At 41.8% G+C, this 27,943-nt stretch overlaps 1 protein-coding gene across 1 annotated transcript; it reads left to right on the top strand.

Annotated features, from left to right (window-relative positions):
• The first annotated feature begins 818 nt into the window (after positions 1 to 818).
• Positions 819 to 27,943, top strand: LHCGR (luteinizing hormone/choriogonadotropin receptor). The gene is made up of 11 exons (XM_035320561.1): positions 819 to 982; positions 8,469 to 8,540; positions 13,740 to 13,814; positions 14,978 to 15,052; positions 15,560 to 15,634; positions 15,727 to 15,804; positions 18,097 to 18,165; positions 19,011 to 19,085; positions 20,086 to 20,271; positions 22,657 to 22,737; positions 24,740 to 27,943. Exons 1-11 carry the CDS (start codon positions 819 to 821, stop codon positions 25,992 to 25,994), a joined length of 2,205 nt encoding a protein of 734 aa, XP_035176452.1. The 3' UTR covers positions 25,995 to 27,943.

The raw sequence follows: 27,943 nt of genomic DNA, 5'->3' as shown, positions 1-27,943 counted from the left end.
CTGGTTAATGCCTCCTTTATTCTTTGACCTTTCCTTGAAGGCACCCCTAGATAAAGTAGCTTTTGATGATGTTCCCAGACCCTTGCACTTGGTTTGCAAGTCCTTGTCTGGGGAGCAATTGTCTTGTTTTGTGAGTTTCTTCATCACTTGCCGTAAGTAGGGTCCTGATTTCTGACTATAGCTTCTACAAGCTATAGCAGCACTAACAAATAACAACAGCAATAATGATAATTATGTGAAAATAATTATTATTACAAAATAAATGGACCTTTGCAAAGGTAGCTAGTCCTGGGCATGATTACTTCATCCACTCAGTGTGTAAGTGAGCACAAAGCACCAAGTCATGCACCCTGAAATAACTCTCTTTGATCACTCAGCAGGCAAATTACAAACCTCTATCAGTGATACAGCAACTGTGCATGGAGTCATAAGATAGCGTTTCCAGAGACGTTGGTACCCCAGTCACTGCCACCCACCAGGAGGCTGCTGTATCTGCACACCAAGCGTTGACCCGGCTACGGGGAGAGCACCGTGGCTTTGGACACCAACTTTCAGAGCAGCTCACACCCGGACAAACGGAGGTCCCGGGCACCGCAGCCGAGCAGGAGCCGTCCGGGAAGACCCCGCTACGAACTCCACCCCGAAGCGAGCTCCCACCGGGCCCCCGCATCCCGAGCATCCCCCTCACCCCTATGGCCCCCGGGCTGCGAGCCCGCCCCGGGGCGGGGACGGGAGGCTCGGGTGGGACGGGGAGGGGGGGGTCCGGGGCCGCGGGCTGCGGGCAGAGCGAGGCGCGGAGCGGGCACGGTGCGGCCGGCATGGTGCCCCCGCTGCTTCCCCTGCTGCTGCTGCTGCTGCTGCCGCTGCTGCCGCTGCTGCCCGGAGCGGCGGGGGGCCGCTGCCCGCACCGCTGCGCCTGCAGCCAGGCCGCCCTGCGCTGCCCCCCGCCGCCGCCCGGGGCTCGCCCCGCGCCCGCCCGCGCGTAAGTACCGCGGGGTGCGCGCAGGGGGGCTCGCCCCGCACCGCCTCGCCTCGGGACGGGGCTAACCCGCGGGCTTTGGAGGCTGGAGGGGAGTCGGGGTCTGTGTCCGGGGCGGTGAGGGTCTTTTGGCAGCCTGCAAAAGGTGCAGGGGCGGTGCAGATGTGTGAACTTGCTGTGTTTATCCTCCTCCTATGGCAAAAGCTGGCTTGCGTGTTCCAAAACCAGCCAGAATAACTTTGAAGGAACTGGATTAAAAGGATGATATCTGCTCTTAAACCTTCCTTCAGTTCTGTCTTCTTTGTGTTTCTTCTTTTTTCCTTTTTTTTTGTTTTTTGTTTGTTTGTTTGTTTTCACAAATGTGCCTGTCTTCTCGCAGCCTCTTCTCTCAAAGCTTGTGCAACTCAAAGGCCTCTGTGGTACAGCAGCAAAACCCTAGCGGTGCTCGCTTCTGCGATCCAACTCACTGTCAGCGCATGTTGCAACTTTCTGAGGTCCAAGTCATGGACAAGGCAGTGGCTAAGCTGTTCTCAACCCTAGCAGCCAAAAAGCTGCTGTGAGCTCCGACAGCTCTTGGGCTCTCTGTGAAGTGGTCCGTAGCATCTTTCTGCCTAACACACCCATGGGAATTAGGGCTGAATTGTAACAAAAGGGAGTCACGAGGATCCCCTCGCCCCGCTCCGACACCATGCTCCGAGCTCACAATCTAGCAGAGCAGACCAAATACACGATATATGTAAGTATTTGAGCGTTGTTGTACAGTTTACAAGCCCAATTGTGGCACTTACCTAAACAATTGTGGCGTCAAAATACGGGATTAGAGGAACAACAGATAACATAGTTGCTGTTTCTAGGATCCCTTGGTTATCTGTGCAGGAATTAAGTTGGCTTTTTCTTATTGTGCCCCTTTTGGAAACAAAGCATTTGTTTTACATTTTCATCTGATTTGTTTGTAAATTTCATATGCTCTTGAAATTCCCCAGGGATGATGCTGTCCCTGATCTTCTCTTTGCTTTCTCCCTAGCTTGAGAATTGATATGTGCTAGAAATGCTAATTTCTGATAGTTTAGAGCCACATGAATCATTCCTCCAAAGTCAGTTTTTAGAAACATCTCTGTCCTGAGTTTGTTTCCTACCCATTTCTCTGTGTTACTGTGGTGTCAGAGTAAGCGGAGCCCATTGGTGCTGGAGAAATTATCTGTACCTCTTGCAACAAGTACGTTGCTTTCATGGCATTTGTAGCACACACAGAGTGGGCAAGGGATCAGTCACATCCAGGATCCCTGCAGCAGAAGGAGATGGGAAGGGCAGTTTTTGCAGGGCTTTAGCATGTTCATTAGTATGCTGCACATCTGTCTGTAGTCACATCACAGCCCAGAGAGGTTATCAAAAGCTCTAAATGCATGTGATTTTTCTCCTTCTTTTTGATTTACTCTTTACTTTTTCTTTTTCTCAATCTGTCACCCCAAGAAGAAACCACAGCCCCACCTCAGTGATCCAGGTTAAGACAAATAACAGGCCTGTGGCCACTTTCAGTTATATTTCACTGGGATCAACAGGGTAGATGATAGACAAAGATATCGGAAGATTTTTTCCCTTTAACTTTTACTATAACAACTTTGCAGTTGTTTGCAGAGTACAACTATTAGGCTGGCTGTAGAAGCCAACTGTACAGTCAGATAAGAGTTCAACCACAATTCTGCTCATTACTCCTCTAAAAGAAATATTATACTGAGACATCAAAAAAAAAAAAAAAAAATCCCTCTCTTTCAGTCTGCATTCACAGGCATGTCTAGCTCCTGGAAATGCCCTTCATGTCCAGAAGGGTCTGGCAAAAAGAGCCAGATCCCAGCCATCGACTGTATGTCCTCCTGCTGCATCTGCTCCAGAAGTGCATGAACATCAAATGGGACACGCTGCCATAGGGCACCCCTCCCCTCTGAGTTATAGTCCCCACCCCACAGTTTAACACTCTCACAGAGCAAACACTCACTGCTTAGTAAGTTAATGGGACCCAAGCTAGAGAGCCAGCTCAGTGCGATGTAAATCCTTCCTGCTGCCTATTCCAGGAGTGGGACACCAAGCAAAAGTCACTCAGTGTCAGTAGGATGGATGTGGCTGGTCCTTGGTGACATGGTCCTTCCAGCTGTGCCTGAGGGAAAATACTCATCTAAGTTGAGCTCTGCCCTCAGGACTCTGGCATTTTGCAGTTCTGCCATAAAGATCTGCATGAACCAGACAACTATAGATCCACTGTCCTGTTGCATGCTTTTTACATCACAAATATAACAGGAGAAATCGGGGACAAATGATCACCTCACTTAGGTGTGCCTACCAGCTCTCCTGTGCCAGCAGCAGCCCAGCACACAGTGAGCACCATTAGGTATTCTTATCATCTCTGACTTTTAAGTTCTCCAGCTGCTGTGGCTTCTGCTTCCACATCCCACTTCAGGCCACATCCAACCTAATTTATACTGAACCTGGAAATACACTACTGAATTTCCATTCCTTTATTTTTTTTTTACTTTTTTTAATAGCATACAGTTTATACAAAACTGTAATAATAAATGCAGTCTCTAACCATACATGCATACATGTATTCTGGCTCTTTTTTTAGTTATTATTCCACCTCTTTTACTTTCCTTTCACCTCTTACTTCTCTTTGATTTTCATACTAGTACTTCCTTATCCACTTGGGTGCTGTTTTTCCCTCTCTTGCTCTTTCCCACCTTTGTCATTTTCCTAACTCTGTCTTTCCATACTATACCAGTATGTCTTTGGCTCTCTTCTCCCCCTGCCCAGCTCTGTATATCTGTATTTGAGAGGCAAAGCAAGAGGAAGTTACTTTTATCCCCTTGTAGTCACATTTGTACCTGGATGCACCAGAGCAGTCATGGTATATCATAGAATCAGGAATGGTTTGGGTTGGGAGGGACCTTAAAGATCATCTTGTTCCAAGAATAGTCAAGAAAATAAATGCTAGTACATAATGCCAGCTATACCAGAGTAATTCAAGCCCTGATGCTGTCACAATCCATGCTTTCAAACGTACTTCTGATATTTTTTTACAGTTCAAGCACATATTTGGTAAGGAAATTTCAACAGGTTATGGTTACCAGATCTGCCATGTCGTATTATCGCTGGAAGAATCATTTTTAAATCATTTTTAAATGATTAGAGTGCCGAAAGGTTGCAGAATTATGTGTTTATATGTTTCTGAATTAATCATATTTTTCTCAAGATCCTGTTTTTAATTTGGGCACTAGGCAAACACTAGAGAAACCCCATTATCCCAACACCTCTGTATGCCATGCTGACTACATCAATTATGTGTCTGCTTAGTCTCAGCAGAAAAATAACCTTTAATACACCATTGAAACAAAACATAGATTTTCTTCATTTGAAGCTTCATGGTGCATCTGCACCCTTTTGCTTGTTTAAGAGAGTCTAAATGGCCAGGCACCCAACTCTGGCTGTATGTTAATAGACGTTGGATACCTAAAACCTTTCTGCCCCTTTGGAAACCTCATTTCATAGTGAAGCTCACCTTGCTGTGCCTGTGTTCCCCTGTATGCAGGGCTCCTGCATTAGTGCAAGTGGCACATGGTTAGTATCAGGCACTCAGTCCAAAGCTGTGGGGCAAAAGCTGAATAAATAGACATTTCTACCATGTCTTCACTGTGGACATACCTGGCTTTTTAAGGATCAACAGTGGAATTCAGTTTCAGGAATAAAATGTCTTTGGTAGGAGATAATGTGTCACCTATTAGCACCTGGCTAAAAGCACTCTGACTGTTCGTGTGGTACATCCACCTCATAGTTCCCATTTCAGGTAGATAGTGCCTAATCTACAGGGCTTTAAAAATCAATGTCAATGCTTACATTGTCCCCAGAAGCTGATAAAACTCCTGGGAAAATGGTGGGCTTTCAGTCTTATTTTCAATCATCAATACTCTCAATTCTTCTAAGTTCAAGGACACCACAGAATAAAATGTTTGCCACTCTTAGCAAGAATCTACCTTTCTGGCATTACAATTCTGGGTAATCCTACAAAACAGTGATGCAACCATATATCTGCCAACCCAGCTGCAGTAACATTCATACCTATTGCTATGAAAGCCTGTGCTATTTTTTTTTTTTTTTTATGTGCAACTAAGCACTTTTTTCCAAAGGCCAGTGTCTGTAATGCAGGGATTTTCTTCAGCAGTGTGAGTGAGCTGGGCTTTGAATCCTCTACAAAAGAACTGCAGGTGGTCGTGTGGTGTTTGGGCACCTAGACCTCCCAAAGCTTCTCTTGGAGCTTGAATCGATGTGGTAGTCCTAGAGTAGAACTTTATCTTTTAGCAGATAAAAATTGCAGAGTCAAGTTGATTTTATTATATCCCAGAATTAATAAAAAATATGACAGCAGGTTTATGCCAGGGTATCTTTGGAACAGACCACTCCATAAGAATTTTCCAAAGAGCTCCTAAGTGGTACCTCTACACGTTTACAGCAGCAGAAACAGGTGGTTTGCTCTTTGTATGCCTCTCATCGTCCCTACTGGCCCTGGTATTCCTATTAACAGGACGGTAACCATCCTTATGAAAAATCCACTCTAAATTTATGATTTCAGAACAACAACACAGGAAAAAAATGCTGGATGGAGGATGGTATTTTAGGTACCAAACAAGAAAATAATTAGGACAATCTATATTCCTGTGTCTCCTAATGTCATTGGATAGCCTTACATGTATAGCCTGGCAATTTCAAACCCTACTGCCTAGAAAACCCAGCTTGATTTACAGACATGCTAGGATTTACACACATGCTCCATGCCTAAATGGTTGGCTGGCTCCCCACTCCTTTCTGTACACATTGCCTGGATACCAGTCCCAAGGATGAAATGCCTGGTGATTATCTGAAGTTACAGTATTGTCAGCCATTGAATGCAAGGAGTGAGTATCCATGAATTATTGTGTATTAAATATGAAAGAAACATAACAATTTTTCTTAAAAGTAGAAAAATTCATCCTTTAACAACACTTTCAAACTGGTGTGTATAACTTGTATTAAAAATGGATGCAGCCCTCCTTTCAAAGGCTATGGAAGTCGGCTAGTAGCATGGGAAAGTTAGATATATTTTTATAAAACCCACTTTGTAAAACCCACTTTGTTCTTTCTTTTTGTCAAAAGCTTCCCAGCTCCGAGAGACAAATAACTGGTCACATCTGAGTATCACAATCTGAGTGCTATCAGAAAGAAATCGATATTTAATTCCTGCCAGTACCTGCTTGGGTTGCGCTGTGTGCTACCAAAAACATCAGTCATGTTCAATAGCAGAGGCTTCAGCATAGGAGATAAGGCCTTGCTTTATTCTGGGCTTCAGAAAGAATTAAACCTGCACCAAACAGCCAAAACTGTATTAACCTAAATGCTTATACATGTACACAGTCTGGATTTTGGTCAGCAGCTAGCGGATCTTCAAAATGTTTAGAAAGAGACATCATATATTTCTTTTTAACACAGGCAGGGTTTGAGATGCAAGCTACAAAGGTAAAGCAGACAAGAAGAGAGTGAAAACATTTTACACCTTTCTGGTGAATTTAGGATACCTTTACTGATGTGGAACTGTCTGTGTGCTACAGCAGTACTTTGAGGATTAAGAGATGTCTGATTATGAATTGCCTTCTTCCTTTGTTCTTACTGTTTTGTGAGACCATCAATGGCATGAGGTAATGTCAATGCAGTTGAGTTCAGGGTTCCAGCTATCAAGGTGAACTCACAAGAATTTAAAATATATATATATTTATGTTCAAATACAGAAAGGATTAAGTTCCGTCATGCATTTTAACTACAGTTAAAGTTACAGTTAAAGTGCTGGTTTATCCCACTTACATTTAATTCCATAGCTGAGGTAGCTAAGAAAGGAACACTGGTGCCAAAGATTTTCTGCAGGCAGGGGGGCAGGTATTGTTGGTTTTTTTTTTTTTTTTTTTTTTTTTTTTGTGCGTGTAGACACTCACAAAAAGGTATGTTTTGTTTTCCAAGCAGCTCTAGCCAATGGATGGTACAGCTATAAAGAGGTTCTTGCTGCCAAGGCTACATACAAGCAATTTCTCAGCTTCTACTTTTTACTTCTTCCCAAAGGTGTTTTCCTGTTGGCTCAGCCTATCGATCCCTGCTGCAGGATTCTCTGCACACTTCTGTCCCCAAGGGACAGATACATTTCTCAAGACATACGACTTAGCTTCAGTTCTGATTTAAGCACAGCTCCTGCACACACACAACACAACCTGCCAGCATATGTCTATAGAGACCAGTATGGCCCAATCCCAGTGGTATCAAAAGCATCCATATTCTTACAACATTGCTATAGGGTAGGGAAGCATTGTTATTCCCAGTTTACTGACAGGGAATCAAGGTGTAAGGAAACTAAATGATTTGCCAAAGATCATATTGGACTGTAGCAAGGAATTGGTGCCAGTCTCCAGAGTACATCTAGATTGGTAATCCCAAGACATAAATATGTGTGACAGCCTGGCACTATAGCTAACTTTAAGTTCTTAAACATTTTTAATTGTCTTCATATAAAGGATTATGACAACAAAATTAGGAAAAAAAACTTTTTTTTGAGAAGCACAGAAACAGTTCAGTCAAAAAACCTTGACGGTGTTTTTAAGGATGAGAAACAAATGTCTCTGACTAGATATCTGTAATTAAAAAGCAAAAGAGAGCAAGTATCTGTTTGCACAGAGATAGTGTCTTGAAATATGTTAAATATTTTCCTATTGCTATTATCAGGGAGAGTGTGGTCATGGCTGTATGAATTGGCTGCTAAAAGGACTACAGAGTAGGATGGTAAAATACAGATCTACCTCCCACAGCATCATTAACATCTCAGTGAGAGTAATTACAAATTTTAAAAAGGAAAGTGCACACTTACTTTCAAACAGTAAAACTTAGTGCTGCAATTTAAAATAAATACATAAAACAAATCAGGCCCAATTTGGATCTTTCCTAGAACTTGCATGTAGCGAGAGGCTTTCTAATGAATTCATGATGCCACACCACAACATTACAGCAGTATTATGGAGAGAAAAGCATGGTCCAAAGAATGCAAACAAACACTGTTTCATAGAGGAAGCTTTACATCAAAGCCACATTTTTCCAAGGAAATAGCTACAGATGGCCTCTAGCTTCATTTGACTGTGAATAGAGAAGCGCATTTTAATAAGGCTATATTTTTTTCTAAAAGCTTATGATTATTATCATAATTTGACCATGAAAAATCTCAAATTTATGCTGTTAAGGAACTGACCCAATAGCCCTCAAATTTGTTTAACTGAAATCAAGGGTAAAGGGATCAAGTCCTAGAGGTGCAAAGAACTGTAGGCAAGATAAAGTGACTTGATGCTTTACTGTTTCTCTACGCAGTGTACAATCTGTAAACAAGGAAACCCCATGCCTTACAATCCTTTCCTCACTCTTTTCTTTTTTTTTTTTTCAGATCGTTTACTCATCTTCCTGTAAAAGTAATCCCATCACATGCATTTGAAGGTCTTAGAGATGCCTTCATCATGTAAGTTGGCAACATTTTCCATAGATTTTTCCTTAATCTCTTGCTAGACGTTCTGTCATAAACCTCCATCACAAATAATGTCTTTTTATAATAATGTAAAAATGTGTTTCTAAAAAACACTTTTGGTGAAAAAAACTGCAGGGGAAGAATAAGCTATTTTTATAAGCCAATCATTTCTTTTCTTATCAGCAGTATGCATAAGAGTATTTGAAAAGGTATGCCTTTTAACAGTTGGTTTACATAACATAATGAAACATTAATCATGTCAGAGAGAACCGGATTCGGTTTGATAACTGATGATAGGCACTTTTGATTTGTAGAGGAGATTTCTGTCATAAAATGTTAGTGCTGCAATGATAGCTATGATATTCTGTGATTATACATTTATGAAATACTCAAATAAGATTTTTTTTTTTCGCTGTTATGCATGGAGAGGTAAGCGAGGCAGGGCCGATCCCCCTCCTAGATGTTACAGTTACAAGCACTATAACTATGCACATGATGCTTCCACTCCCTTGGCTTTGAATCTGTTTTATATCAAGGACTCCAACCAGGCTTGGCTGACTAGTCTCACCCTTATTTCTGTCATTATTGCCAGTGAAAGATGGCAGGTTTGGGTCTCCATTACTTATTATTTTTTTACTTATCTGCATGGGGTGTCCACTGAAAGACAAAGCTGATGCCACACCAGTGCAATCCAGAACAGGGGAATGAACTCCCCCAGAATCTAAAAGTAGCAGCACAGGTAATGGTGCTTTCTATTCTAGGTGTGCTTTTTAGAATTGTCTTCACCTATAAAAAGCACACAGTTTATCAGCTATTAAAATATATGTTATATTTACATAATCTATTATCCAGGAAACAGAGAAAATAGGAAACCCTTTCATGGTGCATTCCTGAAGGCCAACTAGAAGGATGAGGGTAATGCAAACACCTAAATAGACTCAGTTGGTCTGGTTTAGCTTTTAGTGCTCATTGCTTAAACAATTTTGGCCAAATTATGAATTCCTGTGTTTCTGTAGCTCTAGTAAGTAGAAAACAAACTAAACTATGTCCCTATCTATTCAACTACAATGAAGTATTACAGTACAATCTAATGGCACTGTATTCTTGCATTCACTTACATCTGAACAAATAATGAAACCTTACCATTTTTAGATGGGAGATCAACTTAAATCTAAAAAGGTTCTCCTACCTTTATGATTTGATGCTAAATTTTCCCAAGCTGTATGCATAACCCATTCTTCATAGAGAATGTTTTGTTCATTGACATTTTTCTTTCCATAAGAGAATTTGTTTTCTTTGTGTCCTTTTAATACATCTCTCCAAATTAAAAGCATAGAAATCAATGTATTTGTCTGATGTAAAGCTATAGAACACTTCAAAATTTTATTGAGATTTAGTGTTACTTTGTAAAGTGCATATTTTTAAATTACAAATCTCTAAATCATCTATTTGGCAACTCATCACCAACTGCAAATCAGATGATAAATTCTTATCACTGCTATAACTCTCTCAGACATGTGTAAATGGGAAGCCAGTGGCAAGTAGGAAGGATCTCATGGGATCTGGGGTTTCATGATTCAGACCCTGAACCTGAATTTTTTTGTTGTTTTAAGTACTGCAAGTAGTCACTGATCCCTCCCAGTGCATGAGCTAAGCCCCTGAGTCTCATAGAATCAGGTGCTCACCAGGCCTCTTGTTTTGCATCCATCTTCATTCATGAATAACCATTGCACTATCAAAAATATCAATCTCACTGAATTCTGATTATGAAAAAAATCATTAATATTTCTGTAAGAAATATATACATACTTAACATACGATTTCTTGTATGCATTCCCCTTTGCTACTACCAATGGAAAAAAAAATGGTCTAAGGGTTTTTATAGCAACATCAGTAGGAATTGTTTTCTTATAATAGCAATTCAAATAAGATAACTTTCAGGCCTGTGATAATAATTAATCTGATTTTATAGATGTGCTTCAGTTGTTTAGAAAATATTTGTTGTTGTCGCTGACAGATTATAATCTTAGGTTTAGTTTGTGCCATACCAGTCAGTTCTGTCAAGAAAAAATGTTTTGAAGACCTTTCTCCTATAAATGCAGATGAATATATATTTTATATATATAATATATTAATTATATATTTAATGTAGAATTATATAACATATAATAATGTATTTAATATATAATGAATATATAGAATATATATACAGAATATAGTACTGGAAAGAACAACATTAGAGCTGAATTTGAGTAGCGTCCTAATGCAAAGGAAAGGAAAACAGCTTTGTGATTAAATTTGTAGATGCTTACATAGTTGAAGTTGAGAATATTAATAGATCCAGAGGAAAATTCACGTCTGCAAACAATACACGAAATAATCCAGTACATGTAATTTCTTTTGTTAACAAGAGATTCTAACCCTTGGAGATCTGAAGAAAAATGGGTTGAGGCAGGATTGCGTGGGGCAACCTTTCTCTCCAGCAAGCCAAATGGCCTGGGGGAGCCAGCCCCAGAAAAGGGGCCCTCAGCCCCCCCGACCCTCCTCCTTCCTCCACGTGAGGGCATCTTCCAGGCTGCTCCCAGCACAGCTGCCTTTGGGCCACTCGTGCTGGGCATCACAGAGGCTTGCTGAGGTCACAGCGGCCACCGCTGCCCTGCCTTTGCCCCGGGCCCTATAAAACAGGATCCCTGCAGCTGGCCCGCCACTTGCTCAGCTACTTGGTCCTCTGAGTGCCAGCGTATGCAGCAGGAAGGAGGGTAGAGAAGGAGCAAGGCGAGCGGCAGCCCTCCTCGGTGTGAGGACAGCGATGCGGTCTGAGGGAGCACCAAGAAGGATGGCAGCTAACAAGAAGAAGATGTGTCGTGGGCAGAGGGACAGCACCTCCGGCACAAAAGACACCAGTGCCCGGGGGACATCTGGTGCCCAGCCCACAGACACGTATCAGAGATATCATTGCCACCGCAGTGAGCGGGGAACAGGCCGGCCCCTCAAACACACAGTGACAGGGGGCCTGGGCCTAAGCAGTGGTGCAGTGGTGGTGCGGAGCGAAGGTGGGAGCGTGAGGCAGACAGCCATGGGGAGCAGAGGTGTGCCTGTTGGCCAGAACATAGCGTGGGACCCAGCCGTGGCCATAAAACAGACAGCAGCGTTGAATCCATGCCTGGAATTGAACTGGACAGCGGCATGGGACCTACATGTGGAACTGGGCAACCCCGGCACCCTGGCCTGAAAATATTCCTGATGGAAGGCATCCCGTGTGGGCAGTCCTGGGCAAGGACTGGCTTGTCCTCCTGCCTAACCCCGTGGAGCCCATGGAGCTGGGTCCACAGGAAGAGGTGGAGGAACCCATGGAATTGGATCCACCTCGGCCACATCACACCTGTGACTACCCCAGCAGGTCATTGCTCTGTTCCATCAGAGAGCACCAACAGCTTCGCAGCAGGGCCTGGCGAGCTCCCTACTCGTCGTCACTCAGGCTCCATCCCAAGCATTAGCTTGGAACCACCAAACACCCAGCAATAAAGAACTCTTGCCAATTCTCAGGGGTTGTGTGAGTGCTTCTTTCCCATCTGCCAGCCCTTTTGCGAGAGGTGGCAGCCCTTCTGCACAGAGCCTCAAGGAAGAGCATAAGAGAGGACCCAGCTTCCTTTGGGCTGCTGCGTTGGGGTGATAGGAGGAGTCCCCAAGGGCCACCATGCACCTTTAACATTTGTTAAAATAGACCAAGGGATGAAAATAGTAGTGTGTAAGTGATCATAGGTGGCTAATTTCTAATATTAAAAAATATCTACATCTGAGTAATTGGTAACAACAGACATGGAGAAGGCTGAGGTACTCAGCAACTTCTTTGCCTCTGTCTGCACTGGTAGACAGGCTTCCCAAGTCTTTCATTTCCCTGAACCCATAGATGGAGGCTTTGGGGATCAAAGTCCCACCCGCTGTAAGTGAAGAGCACATTCAAGACCGCCTGATGAATCTAAACAGGTACACCTCTGTGGGACCTGATGACATGAATCCCAGGGTCCTGAGGGAACTGGCTGATGGAGTTGCCAAGCCTCTCTCCATCACAGCTGAAAAGTCCTGGCAGTCAGGCGATGTCCATGGTGAGTGGAAAAATGGAAACGTCATGCCCCTCCTATTCAACGATTAAAACAAAGAATTGGACAAAGAGTACTACTCTTCAACAGTTAAAACAATTAGGACACATTCCTTCTTAGAAAGAGCGGTCAGGCATTGGGACAGGTTGCCCAGGGAAGTGGTGGAGTCACCATCCCTGGGGGTGTTCAAGGAAAGGTTGGACATGGTGCTTAGGGATGTGGTTTAGTGGGTGACATTGGTGGCAGGGGAATGGTTGGACCAGATGATCTTGAAGGTCTTTTCCAACCTTATTTTTTCGATGATTCTATGATATTCAATATATAATATATTCTATATATACAATAATATATATTTATATATAATATAGATGAATCTTAATCTAGCAGGCATTTAGCAAGCGTCAAAGAAGTGGATTTATTTTCCCTGTATCCAACATTGGTTATTCTTAACTACATGTGTGGTGTGTCAAAATTGTGTAATGTCTACAAAAACAGTCATGTTGGTCTATGTAATGATGGAAAAGAGCCACTTGCATTCAATTTCCATGTATGTAATGAAAATGGCACTTAAATCCAAAAATTATTCGTAAAGTGCACTGAATGCATATTCATGTATTTGCGTGTCTCTACATCTGTGGATTAGATGACCATGATCCTGATTTAATAGCAGTCTATGAAGGTCTGTGAACGTTATTTACATCTTTGTCCATGCAAATAGATTCACGAAGTGGAACCAATGGTAGGAGAGAAAGGCTTACAGGCTTGGGCTGACTACTGTGTTTGCATTAGTTCAGCCCTCAGTCACTACCTTACCTACAATTTGCTGAGAAAATGGAGATTGGCTGCCCTGTAGATTCTTATTCCAAATGGTTGGCAGAACCTTTTGCCAAGACAGAATAATGCTTCTCTCTCTCTCAGACCTTACTGCCTATGATTTTGGAGGTGAGGCATGGCCACTGCTGCAAAACAAGAATTGGGGAATGGGGGGCGGGGTAAATAACCATATAGAAAAGAAGCAAATATAAAGTGGAAGCTTGATTTTTGGTATCTTTTCTGTTAATGTATTGCTTTGTGTCTGCCTTTTTCATTACAGCGAAATCTCTCAGAGTGACTCCCTAGAGAGAATAGAAGCAAGCGCATTTGACAGCCTTCCTGCTTTGTCTGAAATGTAAGTCTCTGTGAAAAAAAGGCAGCCATGTTGTGATTTAGTATCGTCAAGGAGTAAACAGTCTACAGAAAAGTATCCCTGGACCAAATCTCCCTCTGTTACTTCAACTGGTGTTGGATGAGGTCTATGATGACGAATATTTCTCTCCAGAGTACCATATAAAATAGTGAGCAGTCTGTAAGGTCTAGCCTTGGAGATCTAGATCATGCAAATTGATCCATGTGTATGAAGTCCTGTTGCTTTCAGTGAACACAATGACAGGATGGGAGCGTTGTGTCTACTTCTACCAGCAGTGTCGAGCTTTCTAAGTGGAGAAATAATTCAAGAAAACAACAGAAGAGAAAAACATTTTCTTTTTGAAAATGCAGTTTTCAAAGCCCTACAGTATTTATATATGCCTGCTTAGTATGCAGCTCTTCTTTTGAGCTCAGAAATATTACTCAAACAGAGCCTGTACTGGTTTTAAGCTTGATGTGCCTAGCAGAGGCATCTGAGAGAGCTTGTGAGTTAAAGCAATAACTAGGAATATGCTCCAAAATATTTAGTGAAATTGGAAACTATACATTTGATTCAACATATCATTATTGCATTTTTCCCACAGAATGATCAGTGAGTGGCTTAAAAAGTGGTGCAACTGAGTGAGGACAAATTTCTGCGTTTTTTTGTTTGTTTGTTTTTTCTTATATGTGAATTCCATTGAAGCAAATTACTTGCTCACATGAGCATCAGACACAGATTTGTCCACCTCTTACTGTGTCTAATTTCCACTGGAATCAATGGACCAGTGTTGGGTATAGGTAAGAAATGAAAGATCTGACCTAATGGATTCACCTACCAGGTATGGACAGCTTGTCATTTGCCTGTCTGCCAAAACAAGAAAGTTAAGTAAGACCATTAAAGAGCTACAGGAGACTAACAAGACAACGTTTGAATCCTGAAGGAGATACTATCTTTTTTTGGCTACCTAACAGTTATAACCCGATTTTGTTATCAATACTGCTTCAAAACGCACTTGTAGCCTATTTCTAGAAAGTCTGTTTGCAGCGTGAGAGTCTTCTGTCAAAGTCTGCACGTCAGATTCTGACAAGGCCGATTGCTAGTGAAATTCAAGTCCCTCCAGCTGTGTAACAATACAACACTGACAGACATTTCCCTCATTACAGATTAATTCTGAACACGAAAAATCTGCTGCACATTGAAGACGGAGCATTCAGAAACCTTCCAAGGCTAAAATACTTGTAAGAAAACATTCTGTTACTTTTCTGTTTGCGAGTTTAAGGAAAAAAGTAAGTTTTTCATGCCTTATGATACACTACAAGTTCGTACATCATACACAATAGCTTCAATGAGCAGTTAACTAATAGTGAGGTCTTTTAATAAGCAAGAAGATAAATTAACCCAAGGTAGAGAAGAAATGGACAAAACAGTAAAGTCTGCCCGTTACTTCTGCTAAATGTTTGTTTCTAAAGTTTTCATTTAGACAAGATACCACACAAAAAGGGTAATTAAAAACTCTTCCTTGCACTTAAGGAGTCGAGAGGACATGTGCTGCTTCTCCAGGATACTGCCTGAGCATGCTACACACAGTTTTTACAGATCTTACAGACACAGTTGGAGCCTAATTAAAAATTACTATATTTGCCACTCATATTTTAATGCATTGTTAAGCTCATACCTGCAGGATTGGCTTGTCCTTGCATTCTAGCCTGGTAACCTTTTCCCCTGTAAATCATGCTTTTCTCCAGGAGCATTTGTAACACTGGAATAAGAGAATTTCCAGATCTGACACAGATCTTCTCATCAGAAGCTCATTTCATCTTGTAAGTGAAGACCCACCCTAGCCCAGCTGTGAATCTTTCCATCTTGTTCCTGTATCACTGACAAATAACTTTTTTTTTTTTTCCTCCCAAAGGGAGCTCTGTGATAACTTGCGTATGACAACCATACCGCAAAATGCTTTCCAGGGGATGAACAATGAATCACTGACACTGTGAGTAAAACAATGTTAGATCCAATTCCTTCTGTGAGGATAATACAACTGTTTGAGGAGAGTAACTCCACTTTATAAGAATCTTGAAATTAAAGCCTGTATGTCTATATTGTCTTCACACCAAGACTTTCCTTTTAGCAAACTGGATTCAGTGCTACAGCTGTCTGCAAGACAGGTGGGTTTAATGCTGAGATGCTCATTCCAAGCAAGGCAAAAAGCCTCTGAAAATCGAGGAGAAAAAGTCATCTGCCAGCACAGCAGGAGCCATGTAGGGATTTTGCAGCACCCCTGTCCTCACAAAAACTTCCACAATAAATGTAGAAATAGCCCAAATCACAGACTGTACTACTTTTCAGCAGGATATGGCTGAAATTCAGGGCTGAGGAAGGACCAGCAGAGCAGAGCAACAGAGGGCAGCAGCAGGCCGCCTCCTTCACCTTGTAGCACAAACACCAGTCTGGAAGCAACTAACACCAACCTTTGTAGACCGACCAGAGTGATATTTAAAATGCAGCATACATCCAAATGTGGAGCCGTGTTTTGTGACATGTGTGTGCTCCAAAACACCTGCACAATTCTCCATGAATATTTGTTGCTGCAAATGAGCTTGAGCTTGCATGAGCAAGTGCTGCAGCTGGCTGGCTGAAGCCCTTCATCAGGCTGACGTGCCAGCACAACAGTAATTTAAACACAAATGTGATGTATTGACCAATACCTTCAGAAAGTGTTAGAAGAACTAAGCATAAATATGACCGAAGACAACTAACTACTACATGATGTTAAAGTTGAGCCATGGCTTAGTTGAGGGCATCATTTTATCTTACGGGCCTTTTTCCTATTAGCAAGTTCACAAAATAACTCCCGCAAAATGATGATTCTGTTAATGGTACAAGAAAAAGAAAATGCTAGAGATGGAGAAAGATGCTTCTTTTTTTTTACTGCAACCCTAAACTGTATTAAATGGAAAAGAGTCTAACTCACAGCCAGGAAAGCCCTAACAGTCATTTTTCTCTTATCCTTTTTGTGATAGTAGAAGCAAAGAATTACCTTATCAGCAGCTTTCTAATTGTAGAACTACACTTTAACTCCACCCCTTGTAATTAACTACAATTAGCAGAAATAATTCCAACTGCCACAGCACAGTCTAGTGAAACACAAGTTAACTGTGAGTGTGTAAATTTAGCCTGCGGTAGTACTTTGCATTACAAATAGCTAATGTAGGCTTTCCAACTGTTAGGGTTCCATGAGGACAGGGAATCAATACTACACATGGTTGTGTTTTTTAAGGAAATCACTAATTTCAGCATTGTGCCAAGACAGACTCCTCACATCAAATGTAGCCAGGCACTCTCTACACTTACAGCTTTTCTCGGGAGCAGGTTCATAGCCTTAGTTTCTGCTCTCACAAAACAAGTGGAAAAAGAACAAGAAAACTTTTGCAGAGATAAAGGATCCTCTATAAACAGCACCACATTTTGTATTAGGACTTAATAGTAAAGAAAAAAAAAAAAAAAAAAAAAACATAGAAATTATTATATACAAATGATACTGAAAACATTAGCTTAATATCACAAATGGCTTTTTCTCTTTGAAAACAGACCCATATATTAGAGCTCCTAATGAAGGATAGTAGCCAGATTTTAGGTACAGCAGGGTCCAGCCATTTGGTACCTGGCCCCAGAGTGGGGATCAATAACTCAGGGCTGGCAGCAAGTGTCCCTGTGCAGTGCAGGGAACAGTGAGGTTTCCAAAGCACTGTTCAAGCCTGGCAGCACTACTTTGGGCAACTTGCTGACTGCTGGATGATGCATCATTCACCCCTGTTTCTCTGCAAAGCTTTCACTTGGGCTGCTGGAAGATTGGTCTGTCCATAGAGGATCCGCAGTCCAGCAGTACCCTCTGGGCTTTACGTGAGCTTTCCATCTGACACTTGCAGCTTTGCATCTTTACCTACTTAAACTACAAAATCCAGGGCTGCTGCCTGTTGGTTATTTTCTTGGTGCAAAAGGTTTACCTGGAATAATGTCTGGATTCTGGGTCTTATTCCAAAGTAGGCACCAAGTTCCTTGTTCTTTAACACCTAAACAGGAAGGCACCTAGGGAATTTAAGCTTCAATTTTATGCTAATTTCAGAGCTAATGGCAGTCATGCCATAGTTACCTATATTCTTTATAAGCCAGACCCTCTAATCATTAAAATTAATACAGTGTGAAGTTTTGAAATCCATAGTACAATAACATAATCCCATCTTTTCCCAAATATTTTTCCTTATACATTTTTCTTAATCTTCAGCAAACTGTATAAAAATGGATTTGAGGATATCCACAGCCATGCCTTCAATGGGACCAAGCTGAATCAACTGTGAGTATGTTTCCCCTCCTCGGCAATTAAAAGAGCCATAGAATTGTACAAGAACCCAAGCTGGAACGGACCTCGGAGATCATCTTGTCCTACTTTTCATAGTAAAAGCAGGACCTAGACAAGATTGTCTAACACCTTTTCTAGTCAAACCTTAGAAGTTCAGCTAGACCTTACTATTTTAGATAATAGTAGCTTAGTAGCTTATTAGATAATAGCTCAAATGCAGTCAGAAGCTCTTCATTCATCTTAAACTGCCTGTCTTAAATTTCATGATACCCATTAGAAAAGTCAATATATCAGTGTCGTTGAAACTCAGTTGTCAATCCTGCACCATTTACTGCCTTTCTTGAAACACTGTCCCTTAGAAAGCCACAGTTTTTATGAGAAAAGCTCTTCTTTTTTAAAATTAAAATTTAATAAATGCCTAAATTTAGCAGCAGCAGTGGAAAGCTTGAACCTCTACACCAAACTCAGAAAACTGCCTTTTACACTTGGAAATGTCAGTGGGTTTTAAATCAATTGCACACGCCCTGGGACTAGCCTCATGGTTTTGGCAAAATTTTGGTTGCATTTTTGTATACTGCTGCTGCAGTGAAGGAACCAGAATGGCTGTTCCTGATTTAAGTCAGAAGAAATTGGAAATGATCAGAATTAGGTGTAGATGCTAACAGTCTGATGGCATCAGTGGATGGCAGGTTGGAGAAATACGAATGCTCTCAGACCAGGTGTTGCACAACCCCCACTGTGACAGGAGGAAGGACTGAGAGGAAACAGATGAGAAGAAATAATGAAAATAGAAGTTATTTCAAAATGCAGATGTAAAGACTTGTTGTTTCATTCCACAGAATTCTGAAGGACAACAGAAACCTCAAGCGGATACACAACGATGCCCTGCGAGGGGCCACGGGGCCAGATGTCCTGTAAGCATCAAACCCCTCCTTTATCTAGTTGTGTAGATGTCCCACATTAACTGCGCTTTGCTACGCAGACTGCACACTTGATCTCCTACCCTCTGTACATAAAATGGAAACATATCAATAAGATGCCATGAAATTGCAGGGCAGAAGACTCAGTTGGCACCACAACAAACACTTATCAGACAGTTTTAGCCTTGGCCTCTGCCCCACAGGGATTTGGGTGGCTTTAGTTATATTTGTGTCAGATCCTCCTGATCCTCTCTCTGTGCGTCTATCCTGACGTTACTAAGTAACTTGTATTTTGCTAGGATGCATATGTTTTTACAACGTATTATTTTAGAATTTGGTTATAAAGGTGAATGAGTTGATCACATGCTATAAGCGAGTGCTGAATAAAACATATCCTTCTCATGCTTTGTTAATCAAGTACATACTAGAAGGCTGCACTGGCTGAAGCAACATGCAATAAAACCCAAGGGGTGGCTCTGTAAATTGCTCTCTGTGCCACATATGCCATTGCATTCCTTTTATTGGTGCTTTGCAGTGCAGAGCATTACTAGCTGCACTCCCATAACTGTAGCTTTTTTTTCCCTGTTTAATGGCCTTACTCTGGCAATGTTCAGTTGTGTAACTGGCCTTTCCTCGTGTAAGCAAGCAGCCCCTCTGAACTTACTCTACGCCAAACTACTGAAGTTTGTCTTTGCAAGCATGGGAGACTCTCTTGTGTGTTTCAGTTGTAAACCATGTAATTAAAACATGTAGAACAAGGCCCGACATGGTAGGTTTTGATTTCCACCAGGATAAAGCCAGCCCCTTGCCTGTCTGGGACTGCTGGGTTGCAGGGGAACTCTCTGCTGTATCACACCCTACATCTCTGAGATGGTTGGGTGGCTTTCTGGATGCAGGCCTTCATGAAAAAACTGAGTCACTGCTATCTTATCTTCACACTTTGGTGGTACTTTTATTTGTATGAAAAGAAACAAGAGTGTTCTCTGTTTTGTAGAGATATTTCTTCAACAGCACTGGAGTCCCTGCCTAGTTATGGGCTCGAGGCCATTCAGATCCTAAATGCAACATCATCATATTCACTGAAGAGGCTGCCAACTCTGGATAAGTTCAGCAGTCTTCTGGAAGCTGTTCTAACATATCCCAGTCACTGCTGTGCTTTTCGGAACTTGAGGACAGAGAAGTAAGTCCAAATAGCACACTGTTTTGTAGGACTTCAGAAACTCCAAAATGGCAGTCCTGCTTTGTTTAGCTGGCGGGGTTGGATTATTCTTGCTCCAGTGGCAAGGAAGCTGTGGAATGTAGCAAGGCCGCACTCCAAACAGATCCCTAAATCCAGGAGAGGTATTTATAATCCTGTTACTGCAGAAACATGTCTCATCCATGATCTGCCAGCAGGGATATTATTCTAAGTCCGCTGAAAGCTTGTATTTTTCTTGATATCTCAGTAAAAAAAAAAAAAAAAAAAAAAAAAAAAAAAACCTGCAGCCTTCAGCTATGCAATTTAATTAATGCAGGTACAGGTACTATGATGATCTTGTGATCTTGTAGAAAAGACAGGCTTTCAGTTTCTCACTGAAATAAGGACCTGACACAAGCCACAAGCCAACAGAAAGAAGCTACACTCAGCTTAGTACCAGGCCTTCAGATGACAGTAGACAGCATTGTTCTTCTTACTTCACAGCTGGAAACTGTGGCACAGACTGTTTCCCATCCACTAATTTGGCACAGTCAATTTGAGACAACTGGAGTTAAATTTTCAGCATTTTTGCTTCAAAGAAATCAACTCTCAGTTGGCTGTAGTCAGCCAAAGAATCTCCAAATGAGTTTAGTTATGAGCTATGAGGATTCCACAGTTCTCACCTATCTCACTTGAGGTCTGCAGTAAAGATGTGAACTAAGCAGCAAGTTGTGAGGTGTCTGATTAGCGTGACCTGTAGATGGTCACATCAGGGCTGTGTTGCAAGGATAGGAATAGTATCCAAATCTTCAGGGTAAAATTAGGGGTAATGCTATGCTTTCTCCTCATTTCAATAAGTGGTTTCTGCTTCTACAAGAATAAAGCAAAAATCCTATAGTCAAGTGTTTCCATTGCTACCAAATGCTGATTCAGTCTCGGTACAAATCTCTCAGTGTGTTGTATGCAGAGGCAACTCTGGGACAAAAAATGTTTTATTCATTCTGACTTTAAAATTACCATTGCACATATGCGAAAAGGGACCAAAGTAAAGTTGCAAAGATAACTGTGTTTCTCATGTTTATTGATTTTCAGATGCTTGGCCTTGTAACATATCATCATGCTCTGTAAAAATAGAGGTGCTCTAGGAAGTCACTTTCTTTATTCAATGACTGTTTTCTTAAGTCAACTTTGAAAAATCAAACCTGCAAATCAAGAAACTAGACTGTACTCCTAACTGGCATCAAAACTGTTCAGGTGACTGCTGGTGTGTTACATATCTGCACAGCCCTGACCTCTGGAAAAACTCATACAAGCAGCAGGCTATTATTTTCTATGCGGTCTGCAGCTATCAAGGAATGAGAGGCACATCTCTGTTTTCCTTGTCATTTACTGATGACAGCAGGAGACCACAGAGACTGAGACCTTCTAGTTTAACCAGGGAAGACTCTTCTTGTCGTTATGTATTCTAATGACCATGCAACACAGCCTGTTTCTGTCTCCTTCTAACCCCTTACCGTGCCCTGAACTCTATATGCAGTCACCTTGTCTCATACATTTTTACTACCCCTGCCCATTCCTTCATATCCCATTCTTTACCACCTGTGGACTGCACTGTGTTAGCAGTGAGACTTGGTGACAAGGTCTTAAGTCTATCTGACTCCACAAACAGATCCTCCTAAGTTACAGACATCAGGCAAATGAAGTCCTCAAACCAAATATTCTTGAGATGTCTGGGCTGAATGGGGGAAAGCACAACCAGCTATAATGCATCTTCAAAAAATTACAAGAAAAGCAACTTCTTTGTAAGCATCACATTTGGATTAAAAATGGAACCTTAAAACCTTATTTCTTTTGTTATACATAGCACTTTCTCTAAGTTTCCACGTGCCTGATTCTCTTAAGGCTACACAGTAGAGTACCTGGCCCATAACTTTAAAAGCCTCAAAACCAGAGATTTTGCCAAGTATGTGGTCTTTCAGTTTGTTCTTTTCAAGGTAAGCCTCCCAGCATTTGTTAATAGATGCATTTCTCCAGAAGCAGCCTAACTGCTGCTGTTCGTACTGGTGGAGAAATCGGCCCAGGACAATACAGTATATCATAACGCAAAACATTTCTTTTACTTACAGCTCATGTTATTTCACTACGAGTAAATCATAAACAATAAACAAGCTGAAAAACCATCTCTAAACCCCCTATGAGGTACTGCCCACTGTCATTTTAACATTTTAAACCTTCCCTCCCTACTTTCAGAGGTCTGCATGAATGTCTCCACTGTGAGAGCCCAATTCCAGATTACCTTACATGTCTATGAAAATCAGTTGCAAGGAAGATGAGAATTTCGCCAAAATCCAGACTGAAACTCAACTTTCTTTTCCATCCTCGTTTCAGACAAAATTCCTTGCTTTCCATTTTTGACAACTTTTCCAAACAGTGTGAAAGCACAATGAAGAAACCAACTAGGGAAATACTGTAAGTACCGCTCTGCATACAGAAGCTGGAAATAGCAACTTCGGACCCTCCCCTCCTGCTACTCGTGTTTTTTCTAGAACAGCATGGTTTTTTTTCTTTCCAATTCAGTCACCCTTAAAAGTTGCACAGTGGTAATTTTACTATCATTAAACCAAAATTCGGTTTCAAAAGGGTAAAAAAAAATAAAAATAATAATAATTTAAAAAAAATCATGGGCTTTACTCAATCCAGCTTCTTGTCTAAATTGTTGAAATACTCTCAAAACACTGATTAAATATTTAACAAAGTTAAGTGCCTACTTGAAGACTTTTCAGGCCCAGAGATAATTGTAGGGTTCTGTTTGATCCAAAGCAGAGCTGCCATTGTTAATACTTCTTGCTTATCTACAGAATAATTAGAAGATTGGGCCATCATTTGGGCCAATTTTCATGGTACAGAGTCCCTGAGTTAGAAGTTTGGGTAAGCCCATGCAATTTGTTTCCTTCTTCTTTCCATATCATCATAGTTCTCTGTATGACCAGCATCCCGTGAGACAGGGAGAAAGGCAAACATCAAAACTGTTGCATTGGCTGTGTTGGATGTCACAAGCACTAAAAACAGTATTTCATGGACAAGTTTATGGACTATGGAACCACCCATCCCTCTCCTGCTAAATGGGAGGAGACCTTGGGACTTCTCTTAGCCCTAACATGGGGTCAGATCATTGCAAAGTCTTGAAAAACAAAATGCCAACACATCCAATACAGCTGAAATTTGATTGACTCATGAGGATAGAGATTTCCTTAGACAGTACCTCATTTGCTGATTGGTGAGTCTTCCTACACTTGCTGTTAGGTTTTATACAGTCCTTTATAAAGCCACAGCTGCAGCACGTTTACATGGCCTCTCAGAGAATCACAATTACTTTTAATTAATAAGTAATGTCAAACATTTCCTGCTCTTCCAGTTTAAGCCAGGCAAGTAAAAGCAAGACATGGAGCGGTTTCTCCTGTAAGGAAAGAGGTAGGATAACAAGATTGGGAACATATTTACCCAACATGAATAGTTGAAAAGCAGCCCAGCTTCATTTGCCAGTTAAGACCCTGCTCCAGAAAAAGCTTACAGGCTTCAGTAGATGCAGGAGTTTAAGCTTGAATCTAAGTTGTCCCAAACCTATGAATTTTACAAAGAGTTGTTCTCAGTGGAGATGCTCTCCAGGTCTCACATTGCAGACTTAGTATTTGACCACCAAACACTCGTAGTTGGGATGACTGGGTAGCTGTGAAATCAGTAGCTGTTCTGGCTGGGAATCAGAAGGAACAGTGCTTACTTTTAAAATGTACCTTCTTTCGTAGGCTTATCCCCACACTATTGATGACCTGGAGATTAGAGATCTATTTTAAACACCTAAAGATATTTATAGTTATGCATTTTTCCAGTCTAGACTTCATATATTCCTAGCTATTGACATACTACTCTATCTTGTTAACCATGCACAGCTGCTAATCTTCACTTTATAATACTGTGATCAAATTCCTCAGCAAAGGAATTTCCCCAAGCCATACATAGTCTCAGGCCTTTGTTGAGTAAGTAAATTTCCTGAGAGGTAAAGAGCAGAACTAATATCCTTATGTTATTTTAGTTTGGTTCTTTAACTATCTGATAAAGCTATATGCATCAAGCCTATAGTCCATCAATAGAAGTGCTACTATCGTTTGAACTGCACTCTACTGGCATCATGAAAATGATGGCTCAATTACAGGGCAATCGAGATAAAATACTTACAAATTGGTAAGTTGTATAAGAAAGCATTCCTATGGATGTAACCATGACTTCTGTGGCTCTCCAAATATGCTACCTAAACTAAAGGTGTCCTTACAGGGCTTCATTGTATGTAAACATCCTGTAGAAACAAGTCTAGGAAGTGTTTTAAAACAACTAATTTGTTGTATTTTTATAAAAGAGTGCGAGCAACATGTAACAAATAGTTCACTTCTGTTTGGGGGGTTTGTTATTTTAATAGCTACAGAGATGACTCTTACAACACATCGCTGTGGTCAGCAGAAAAGAACATGTACGCACTTGCAGCAGATGAAGAAACTTTTCCTTACAGCTACTCAGACATGTTTGATGATAGTGAAATGACCGGCTTTGAGTTCGAGTATGACTTTTGTCAGCCTAAGATCCTGACGTGCACTCCGGAACCAGACGCGTTTAATCCCTGTGAAGACATCCTGGGATACAGCTTCCTCAGGGTGCTGATCTGGTTCATAAACATCCTCGCCATTGCTGGCAATTTCACTGTGCTCCTCGTCCTCACAACCAGCCATTACAAGCTCACAGTTCCCCGCTTCCTCATGTGCAACCTCTCCTTTGCTGACTTCTGCATGGGACTCTACCTGCTGCTCATCGCTTCGGTCGATGCCCAGACGAGTGGCCAGTACTACAACCACGCCATAGACTGGCAAACCGGCAGCGGCTGCAGCACTGCCGGCTTCTTCACCGTCTTCGCAAGCGAGCTGTCTGTGTACACGCTGACGGTGATCACCATCGAGAGGTGGCACACAATCACCTACGCCATGCAGCTGGACCGCAAGCTGCGGCTGCGGCACGCAGTGCCAATCATGCTCGGTGGCTGGGTATTCTCCATCCTGATTGCGGTGCTGCCGCTGCTGGGGGTCAGCAGCTACATGAAGGTCAGCATTTGTTTGCCCATGGATATCGAAACGGGTCTTTCCCAAGCTTACATACTGCTCATCTTGGTGCTCAATGTTGTAGCCTTCATTGTCATTTGTGCTTGTTACATCAAGATATACATAGCTGTCCAGAACCCAGAGCTGGTAGCTGCCAATAAAGATACCAAAGTTGCCAAGAGAATGGCCATACTCATCTTCACGGATTTCACCTGCATGGCACCTATTTCCTTCTTTGCCATCTCCGCTGCCTTTAAGGTGCCTCTCATCACAGTGACAAACTCTAAGATCTTGTTGGTTTTATTTTACCCGGTCAACTCCTGCGCAAACCCGTTTCTGTATGCAATTTTCACCAAAGCGTTTCAAAGGGATTTCTTTCTGCTGATGAGCAAGCTTGGCTGCTGTAAGAGCCGAGCGGAGCTTTACCGGATGAACTATTTCTCTGCTTACGCCTCCAACTGCAAAAATGGCAGCTCGGCCCCAGGCCCCAGCAAGGCCTCACAAGCACTGCTGCTTCTGTCAGCACTAGAGAAGCCGTACAAGACACGGCGCCCTACAAAAAAAAGTCAACTGGAGCGCCAGTAGATGCAGCACCTCACAGTGCTGGCCGTAATTATTTCAGTGACCAGGGATTATCTTATGGTATCTTAAACATCTCACAATAAATAAAAACACAAGTAAATAATTCTTATGCAACAACGCTGTTCTGAGGTTCAAAGCGGTATTTTCCCTTTTCTTCTGTTGTAATGATAGGTATGGAAGGTGATTATTAGGTGAAACACTGCTTCAGGGGGACTGCGGGAGTCCAGTAGTCAAGGTGCTCTTGAAGTTAATGTGTACTGGAGTGACTGCTGTATGCTCCTTTCTTTCCAGATCTGCTTCCCTGTGGTAGTTAAAGCCTGTCTGCTACCTTTTGTGCCTTCTTTTTCCACTCCTATTAGCTATGCTGGCATTGTTGGGTTAAAGAAAGGGCACAAAACTAGATGCCTCCCTTCATTTCATCAACAGAAACTTCCAATTACACAGCCACATACACCCAGTTAAAGAACAGTGTTCATCAAGCAGCGTTGTAAAGATGTCACCAAGGAGGAGTTGACCTGCTGAACCTCTGTTACTAGCAATTTCACAGATTACATTAGATCTCAGTCAGAGCTTGTAAGTCATTTACTTTAAAATAAAATAAAAAAATAACCCATATGCAGCCATGCATGATCTGGAAATTGAAAGAGATGCAATAGCTGCAGAACACCAAGTACTGTATTTTGTGTATCATACATACACACACATGAATCACATAAACTGTGAAGGCCCCCTCTCGGCAGCAGGATAGCTGCTGCCTACACAGGCAAATAGCTGTTCCTTGTTTTCTCTCCAGGGACAATCTCATGCATTATTTACATATGCCCTCCCTTCAGTGTCACTGGTGCCAATGGCATTCAGGATGCTCTGGGGACTCCTCAGCACTCAGATCCCAACCCTGTTCCCAGCTGACAAAGCAGAGTAGTTACTTTTTAGTGACTGTTTTTCCATTGAAATCTTTCTTCATTTTCCACCACACATTGTCTGATGCTAAGGGGATCCAGATTTGTGGCTGCATTCCTAATTCAAGTAAGAATTGAGCATTCCTTTGTTAGTGCAGCGTTACAAAGGGGCTTAGTTATGGGCTCTGCAAGGAAAGCTCACAGTTCTGTGGACAGAAAGAGGTGCAATAGCTACAGGCTGCTGCTCTAGCCTCTTCTTAGGTTACTTATCCTTGACAGATTGGATTCACTTTCTCTAATGGGAGGAGCATATTACAGTGTCAGCAAACCAATCTGGTAGCTTGGGACCTACATATGGCAGTTTGTTTCACAGAAGGTAAAGTAAATGTGGTTTATCTGGGCTTGTGATCAAAGTTTTAGTGTCTTAGATCACCTTCTGTACATGAGACCCACAATACCTGAAGGCAAATCCCTAGATAGCATAATATGCACCTCCCCTGCAGTCAGCAGAGAAGTGCAGCACCGTCTGTGCTGACTCCAGAACAGGCCCAGTCCAACAGTTCTTGATGGCCACTGAAAGTGTAGGCTGTGGTATGTAAGAAAATGTGTTTGTTATAATCACTTTAAACCCCTTACATTTCATTCAAGTCTGTGACAGCAACAGTACGAAAATCTGTGTTCCAAAGCATACCTCTTGTTGCCACAACACAGCACTGCAAATTAAATTTGCTTCACATCAATGACAGTGATTCTTTGTGGTATTGAATGGCTTAGCATTAGCTTATAATTGTGGTAATTAGAAATATCATCTCTGACCCTCCCTTACCTTCAGCTTAATGCCATGATTTCAGTCAGTATAAGAGGTCTGTGCATAAGCATAACTGTACTCATGAGCAGTTGACACACGGGGAATAAAGCAGGATAGAGAAGTGAAGGAGACTTACAACTCTGTGGTTTAGCAATCGGTAGGAATTCCATGTGAAATACCTCTTTATATGTACCAGATGCTGAGCTTAGCAGATGAAGAAATGGGCCTACTGCAGGATATTTACC

This window comes from Oxyura jamaicensis, chromosome 3 (assembly GCF_011077185.1).
Source record: "Oxyura jamaicensis isolate SHBP4307 breed ruddy duck chromosome 3, BPBGC_Ojam_1.0, whole genome shotgun sequence".
Classification (NCBI taxonomy): Eukaryota; Metazoa; Chordata; class Aves; order Anseriformes; family Anatidae; genus Oxyura; species Oxyura jamaicensis.
Note: the sequence above shows the minus strand (reverse complement) of the source record. Positions and strands in the feature narration are given on the sequence as shown.